At 30.7% G+C, this 9,340-nt stretch overlaps 1 protein-coding gene across 1 annotated transcript; it reads right to left on the reverse strand.

Moving 5' to 3' along the window:
- Positions 1-873: 873 nt before the first annotated feature.
- On the reverse strand, positions 874-4,459 carry LOC109812375 (putative disease resistance RPP13-like protein 1). The gene has a single exon (XM_020376322.3). The coding sequence runs from the start codon at positions 4,293-4,295 to the stop codon at positions 1,068-1,070; it is 3,228 nt and encodes a 1,075-aa protein (XP_020231911.1). The 5' UTR covers positions 4,296-4,459; the 3' UTR covers positions 874-1,067.
- Positions 4,460-9,340: the final 4,881 nt, after the last annotated feature.

Genomic DNA, 9,340 nt, shown 5'->3' on the forward strand with positions numbered 1-9,340 from the left:
TTTAACTAATATCTACATATATTTGTAGGTATCACGGATATATATAAAGTTTATGGATACTCGTTAAATGAGTATCCACACTACTAAACAGATAAAGATTATGCTGTTTAATTTTAATTAATGAGAGGCATCTTATGAAACAACAAATAGATTTATCAACTGATTGAGTACAAATTTATTCCTGCTCAATTTAGAGTCAGTGACAACTCCTTGTATGTTTCAAGAAACAGATAAACATAAATTATTTATGGCCGCACGTATCCTTTGAAAAGTCTGCATTTCCTAGTATTATTAATCCAATGATCTATATCATTTCACAAATTACTTATCTGTTTGACTTAAGATCTCAATGAAGGGGGCTGGCATTTTAGCGAGAACAAAATTTCAATACTAGTAGTTTATTTATTCTATTATTGATAAGTAGGAAAACAAAGGAAAATTCCCTTGCATATGGGAGATTGCTTCTGTTGTCTGACCATAAAAAAGTGATGATATTTACTTGGACGTTCTCATTTTACAGTTTTAGAACTTTCAAAGACCTGCTTCAGCTCCTCTAAGCTCTTTGTTGTCCTAAAGGTTATTTGGGTAAATTTCTCTAGACGCCCTTTTAGGAGAGAAAAATAAGGAGAAAAAAAAAATAAAACAAATTTCTTTATAAACTAAAATTGTCTATTGCATAAGCTTAATGTGCAGAAGTTATCTTGTATTAGCTCTTTCAAATATTACTTTTAACTTATATATAAACTAATTTTAGTTTATGAAAAAAATTATTTTAATTTATTTTCTTATTTTTTTTTACTAAGAGTACTTTTGAAGAAGTTTATCCAATCAATCAGACCTAATGTTATGAAGCAACTATTCTAAAAGCTATAGTTATTAAGTGAAGATAGGCGAATGGTTTTATACTATAATTCTAATAGAAACAAGCTATGACTCGTCAAAATCATTGCTAATCATCTAACTGGTGATGATTTATGATTACCCTCAAGGCACACTTTCCTACAAATTTGTTTCATCTAGTGGCTTGTGGTTGCTTACATTGAATGCATTGAACCCGGGTGGTGTGACTAACTTGATGAGGGGCTTTGATCAGTGGCCAAGCCCTGCAAACTTGCAAAGAGAGGATCAGAGTGGTTCTGTTTCCCTTCCATGAGTTTGCTGCAAATCCGGATCCTGAGTGGCCTCTCAGTTAATGACTTAATTTTGGGACAGCCCCTCAATTGAACTTCCTTCAAGCTTGGCATGAGGTCATGCATTTGTTCAGGCAGAGAGTTCAACTTGTCACAATAGTTGATGGTTAACAAAGTGAGCTTAGGGGCTGCAAGTCCACCCTTGGGAAATGATGTGAAATTTGGACAATGCCTTATGCACAAGGAATGGAGAGAACTGAAATTTTGAGGGGTTGCACTTGCATCTGATGCTGAAACTGTAAGTGCTTCAAGATTTTTACATCCCCAAATATCCAGGGACTTAAGGTTGGGGAAGAGATCCAAAGGCAAGAACATGAGTGAGTCACAACTACCATGCAAGAACAATGATGTCAGTGATTGGTGGCACCAAGGTGCATGTACTGGCAACTCTAGATTCTCACAATTCTGAATGTTCAACACGCGAAGACCCGCAGCATTAGGAAGCGAACAAATCAAACGTTTACAATCTCTGATTACAAGTAATGTCAAAGATGGAAGGTTTCCTGGTAAATCTCCTCTCAGTTTGGGACAGTTTTCAATGTGAAGCTCTCTAAGATGACAGAAAGCTCTGCTGCCTGCATTTTCAGCATCAGGATACCATTTCTCCCATGCTGACATATACTCAATCCTCAGAATTTCTAGTGCAGGAAAGCTATCAGTTGCAGAAGAGGTTCTATTTCCAAGAAACTCAGCTCCAACACTCACTAGTCCCTCAAATTTACTAATCTGAAGCTCTTTCAGCATTGGAAGTTGTCCAAGTGGAGGCAATTTGTAGCAATATTTACAACCCTTAAGCTGTAAAGACACCAAGTTGTAGTGATCCCCCAACCAATGTGGAAATTCTGTGCCTGGATAGTCATAGATATCAAGCTCCTTCAAATTTGTAGGTGGTTGCAGGCTGTTCAATATGTTCTTTTCTTGCTGAGAGTTATCAGTATCACCATTTCCACACCATTCCAAAGACAACTTTTCAAGACCATGCTTTTCCTTCAACTTTGCCTTTTCACAATCCTTATAGTTAACATGTTCAATGTTATGAATGAACAATTCTCCATGTAAACTCGAAAGCTCGCCTAATTCACCGATGGAAGATCCGTGTTCCTTTCCCACAAAAAAGTCACTCAAATTTTGGAGGCTTGTTAGTTCATTCATCTGCAATGGCATCCACCTTAAAAAAGTTCCTGTAATATCCAAATAGCGCAAGTTAACAAGCTTATGAATACCTGTAGGCAGTTCAATAAGCTTGTGACATCCAACTAACTTGAGAGTTTGTAAATTGTACAAGCTGCAGATGGATTCAGGTAACCTCATGATCTCAGTGTCAGCCACTTCTAAATAGCGCAGATGTTTTAGTTTACCTATTGAGTCAGGTAAACTATAGATAGGTGTACCTACCAAAGATAACACCCTTAAGGACCTTAACTTTGATAAAAGATCATTTGGCATGTTGTTGAACAAGTCAATGGATGTACCTATTGGTCTTATTTGCATAAAAGTGCGTAGGCAATTTGCTTTGCTGACATCTTTCAGGTTTACATATGAGGAACTATCAGCAATAATATGGGACAAGTGGCGAGTTCTTTCTTTGATTTCATTAGAATTGTTACCTTCCATTCTGACAGAAAATGATCCTGATACAAATTGAGCCAAGTCATTTACAAGTTGATGCATTAGAAAACATGACTTGCTGCGCCTTGATTGCTGGAAAAATGATCTAGATACTAGTTCACAAAAGTACTCATTTCCGACCTCTTCAATTCTTCTATGCCTTTTTGATAATTGGAGAAAACCCTCAGCCATCCACAACAAAATCAGGTTCTCCTTTTCAAATTCATAATCTTTTGGGAAAATTGCACAATAAGCAAAGCATCTCTTCAAATGGGAAGGGAGATAATGGTAGCTCAATCTCAAAGCTGGAAGAATGTTACTCTGAGAATCTTGCAGATCCCATATCTCACTGTTCAATACTTTATACCATTCATGCCTTTCACTTTTAGACCTCAAAAGACCTCCAAGTGTCTTCACAGCCAAAGGCAATCCTTTGCACTTTCTAACAATTTCTTTCCCAACTTTGTCTAGACTTTGATGCAAACATGAATTGCCATAATCAAATGCATGTTTTGAAAATAAATTCCAGGAATCTTCATTGGACAACTCACTGAGATTATAAGGTGAAATAGTCTGCATGATGGATGCAACACACCCACTTCGAGTAGTTACAATAATCTTACTTCCATGTGCCCGTGCATGTTTAAATGGATTCCTGAACTTGTCCCAAATTTCATAATTTTCGTTCCACACGTCATCCAGCACAAACAAAAACTTTCTCTTCATCATATACATTTTGAGATCCCTCTGGAGAAAATTCAAATCCTCGATATCACAACTACGACATGTGAGAACCTCCAAAAGGTTTTTTGTAATCTTATAAATGTCAAATTCTTCAGAGACGTAAATCCAGGCCTTGAGATCAAACTCCTTCTGCACTCTGTGATCATTGAATATCAGTTGAGCTAAGGTGGTTTTTCCAATTCCTCCCATTCCAACAATGGGAATAACACCTATGTTTTCATCATGTGACAACACCAAGTTCACTAAGGCTTCTTTATCACTATCCCTTCCATACACATCAGATGCTTCCATCACAGATGAAGTTGGTGTCTTGTGTGCCATTTTGACTTCCTTACCCACCTTGAGATCAAGCACTTCTTTCTGTCTTATAATAAACTCTAATCTCTCATGAACATCTTCAATTTTCTCTTCAACCCCTTTATCATAAAAACTCATAGGAGTGGAGTGGAGTGTGTTTACCTCTTTTGCCTTGATTTTTGCATCAGTGAAGATCTCATCAAGTAGGTCCTCAGCAGCAAAGGCCACATCTTTGAGTTCCTCAAGCCACTCCTTCACTGCTTCATTTTTCATTTGCTTCTCCTCAGCATCGGTGAGCACAGCATTCACTGACAACAAGATGATCTTCAACCTTTTGAGCAACTTGTCACAGTTTTTGTTCTTGAAGAAGTTGACAACCTCGGCAGAAGCTATCCTTTCAAGCAACACGTTGAAAACAGCTCCCATTAAAGGTCCAGCAACAAGTTCCAGAGCCATGGTAAGAGATTATAGAATTTTGATATATAGTAGAGTAGTGTTACAATAGTACAATGATTGAATTGCTTGCGTCTGTGATTTTGATTACATGGAGATTTGCAAGAACAATGTATATTGAATATGAGTACAAGGAGATATGCGAACCAGCTGGACAACCACTCCAAAGTCAAGTCAAAAATATTAATGATAGTAATACTTATAAGAGAAGTGTGTAATTAGCTACCTAATTTTTTTTTTATAAACAGGTATTATAAACTTTTATTTTATTTTAATCAATCTTAATAATATCATGAATTTTAATTTTATTTCAATTAATCTTTAAATTTTATTTTATTTTTATAAATAAACATTCTCAACTTTAATTTTATTTTAATTGATGATAACTTATTATTTTTACAAAGTTTTCATATTTTAAATTATTTATCTTAAATTTTAATCATCATTATTTTTTTCTTTTTATGTTACAATTATTTTTTTTGTCAAAATATAATAAAAATATGCGTTTAGAAAAAATAAAAAAAGAATGATAAAAACGATAAAAAGAGGTTTTTATTTGATTATTTCTTCTTCTAAATCATGATATTTATATATATAGCAAAAAAATAATAATAAATAAGTGTGATTAAAATAAATAAATAATTAATATTTTTTATTTTAGTAATTTAATATCAATGTAATATAAGAGATTTACAAAAAATAATTAATAATGATAAAATTATAATCAAGATGTTTATTTGTAAAATGATAAAATTTAAAGATAAATTATAATAAAATTAAAGTTTACGGTGTCTATTTACTAACAAGATAAAATTTAAGGATTAATTGAAATAAGTTTAAAGTTTATGATATCTATTTACAAAAATAATGAAATTTAAGAAAGTTAAATACTTTTTTCCTACTTATTATTTAAACTTAAATATGATTTATTCTTATAAATTTTGGATAAATTTATTTTTAATCTTTCAAATTTAAAGTTAATATTTTTTCATGATTTAAAAAATTCTTATTTTATTTTTTATGTTCAAATTTCATAAGTAAAGCTGTTAAATATTGTCAAACAATATTTACCTGTTAATATTTTTATTAGTAAAAATATTATATTAAATTTAATTAATAGTGTATAATTATTTTAATCTATTATTATTAAATATATTATTAGTGACCTAAATACGTAAAACAATTTTTTTTTTTATATTATGGGAATACAACATTGAATTATGTACAAATTGCAAGGACGTAAATTGTATAATTGGCTAGATCTATCAGACTATCACTATAATTTAATGAATAGTGAATACATGAGGTACTAAAGCATTGAATTTACTCTAATATAGATCTATACTGACAGCAATAAAGTTCTAACTTGGGAGTATGTGCAAACTATAATGGCGACTCACTAAATCGATTCTAGTAAGTATAATATAGCCCTTAAATAAATCTTATTTAAGATTCAATCTTATAGAAAATCATTAAGTTTGCCTAATGATGAGGATTGAAATAATATATATCTACACTATTCTATTTTCGAACTATATTGTGTCATTATAATTCTAATTAATCAAATAGAAAAGGACTCATTCTATGGCTTAGGTTGCTATTACTTTTCTTATGATTTAAAAGATGTTCGAGTAAATTATACCAATATTTGTGAAGTGTCGTAAAATTGGACGTAACCTTTTTACTTTTTAATTAATGTTTAGCTCAACAATCCTCACAAGCAACATGATGCAATATTTTAAAAAAAAAATAAGAGGAGTTAATGCAATATTTAAAGGATATTACTGAAAACCAAACATAAAAGAGAAGTATATGATTAAACACAAACATAATGGGTTGAAATTAAAAAATCTATAACTTCACATAAAAAAGGAAGAAAAACTAGTTTGTTATATTTGAGTCATTAATTTAATTTTATACATATTAAAAGTGTTAGAACATGTACTTAAATACTAAAGCTATTTAACTCCTGATTGGATAAAATAAATAATAAATTATAACTACACTAACAATTAAGCAAATACCATTTGTATGTATAACTTACTTTTATTTTTGTACATAAGTAATATTTGACCACACTAAAAGATAAAATAGAAAACTGTATAAATTTAAAAATATTTAATTATGATAGTAAAGACAAACAATATATCATTGTCATCTTTTTTTAAATAATTAAAGAGAATTAGAATCGTGTGAAAAAAATAGAAGTTTATCTATAATCTCACAAAATCTCATGAAGTATTGGTGTAATTTACTTAAAATGTTACATAGATATGTCAAATAAATAAATAAAAATATATAAGGTTTTTTTTTAATATTGGTCGTTGATAACTGATGGCATGATTAGAAAAGTTTGAATAATAGATCTGACCTAAAATGTTTTTTGTTTAAATAGAATATATATCAAAATTTTATAATTTGACAGGGATTGAATTAATAAGGTGAGAGAGTAAAAAGGAAAAAAAACAAAATAATAAAAACACCTATAAACTCATGCATAAAAAAATTACACTAACAATATTCACTAAATATATTTACAGTACTGTTCATCTATTTCTTTATAAATTATTGACAAATATAGTAACATTATGACTTTTTTTTTTGTCTAAACGACTTAAAGGATTGGACGGTGCATGTAAAATCTTGACCCGAGTAAGTAAATGAAATCCTTGGTTACGTAACTTTCGTGGAAGATTCGTGAAAGAGTAGTAATTAATAAAAACAACAATAATAAATGATGCACTGAAGAATTTATAAAGGGGTTGACTTAAGAAAATGATAACTAGTCAGTTAGAAACTAAAAATTATTAGATAGTTAAGATCGTCAAGTATTTAATTATTTATAGTCTTTGTCAATTACTACATGTATTTAAATTTTTAAAATTATAAGAAATTAAAAATCATGTGATTAGAATTATATAATAATTTATCCTTTTTATTAATGTTGAGTGATGAACATGAGTGAGAGAGAAAAAAGAAAAAAAAAAAAAACAATGATTGAGTGTGAAAGTGTATCCTTTCTACTTTAAGTCGGATGCAACTATGGCTTGGTGGTGAAAAGTGTCGTGGAAAGTGTTGGATGCTTTGTGCCTTTGTTGAGAAATACATGGAAAAAGAAAAGGAAACCAAAGTAAAGAATATTATATCCATTTTTTTTAATCAAATCGTGACCAATATTTTAGTTTTAAAGAAAAGACATTGAAAAATCATTTAAAGAAGTAGTTTTTAAAGTTAAAGTGGATTACGTGTAAAGAGGATATTAAAATCTTATAATGTTTATTAAAAAAGTATAAAATTAATAACTTTATGTATATTTATTTTATTTCTAAGAAATATCTTTTGACCTTATATTTTTTAATAATGAAAAATAACTTTTTCTCACTACACCAAAACTAGTTTTTTGTGGTAATTAACTTATTATTTAGTGGCTATATAAATGGTCATAATTTTTTTTACCAGCATTTAATTAATGGCTGGTGTATCCAGTGTCGCTAATACTATTACCGGCATTTATATAAAATGCCGGTAAAGATCTACTAAATTGTCGGAAAAACTTATTTTTTTAGTGGCAATTCTAGTAGCCATTTTAAAGGCTATTAAAAGTTATTTTTTTTCAATTGTCTCCTTTACTTTAAATAATTTATTCCTATAACCCCAAGCGTGTGGTTCAGCGGTAGGGGTTGATCCACGCTTAAGCAAGGTCAGGGGTTCGAATCCTGCCTTGTGTATGCAGCCGCGTTAAATCTTGGGGCCAGCTATCCCACCCTTTGAGGTGCCTCCAACGTAGCGAGGAGATTAGTCATTGCTGTCGGCGGTGGATACTCCAGGGACGAACCAAAAAAAATAATAATTTATTCCTATAATTTCATTTTCTAAATTCATAACTTATATTTTTTTTATCTCTACTCGATATGAGATTTGTAAGATGAGAGTTGTCTTTTATTTATATATTTTTTAATTTATTTTTTAATTATGTTGTATTTTAAGCGATGTGAGATTTATAAGGTCAAAGTTTGTGAAGTCCCACATGCGGGTTAGGAAGGAGAACGAAGCATGCCATATATATGAGTGTGGATACCTTCCTTGTGTGGACGCGTTTTGGGGTGGCATGCGTGCCATTGCCAGAAGTTGCTGGGCTGTTACATTTGGTATCAGAGCCGGGACCCGGGCCGGTGTGCCAGCGAGGGCGCTGGACTCCCTTGAGGGGGGTGGATTGTGAAGTCCCACATCGGTTAGGAAGGAGAACGAAGCATGCCATATATATGGGTGTGGATACCTTCCTTGTGTGGACGCGTTTTGGGGTGGCATGCGTGCCATTGCCAGAAGCAAAACCGTGAGGGCTGCGGCCAAAGCGGACAATATCCACATGCGGGTTGCTGGGCTGTTACAAAGTTGGTCTCTAATTGTTTTATAGCACTATTGAAGTTGGTAACAATGAGTGAGTGAATTAGGAGTCAACCCTATAAAATGAACCTGTAAGGTGATAGTTATTACTCACTTATATACTATTTAATTATCTTATCTCTAATCAATGTGGGACTTAAGTTTTTTCTAAATAATTGTCGCTAATAGTAAACTTTAGTGTAATATAAATATATTTTTAGTGGCTATTATATATTAGCCATTAATATTTTTACATATGGTGGCAATTAAATTATTGTCATTAAATAATTGTCATTAAAAATAAATTTTGTTGTAGTGTCTTTTGTATTTTTATTTAAGGAGAGAAAAAAAATTACTTATACAATTAAACGTTTAAATGATTAATTATTAAATTCTTTTATAAAAATAGAATTATTATTTAATTGGTGTTATCAGTTGCAATTTTTTTTTTAATATTTTATAAGAAGACAATTTTCATTTTTATGTATTTTATCTAAAAAAAAATATCTTTACACACAAATTTAAGTCAACAAATAATTAATCATTAAATTTTCATAAACAAATAATGTTAAAAATAAAAATGTTATTTAATTAATAATATTAATGTTGCATCTTGAATCAATTTTTAAAGAAATTTTCATTTACAAAGAACTTTTGTTTTGACT

The sequence above is a fragment of the Cajanus cajan genome, chromosome 7 (genome assembly GCF_000230855.2).
Source record: "Cajanus cajan strain Asha chromosome 7, NIPB_CcT2T_4, whole genome shotgun sequence".
In the NCBI taxonomy this organism is placed as follows: domain Eukaryota; kingdom Viridiplantae; phylum Streptophyta; class Magnoliopsida; order Fabales; family Fabaceae; genus Cajanus; species Cajanus cajan.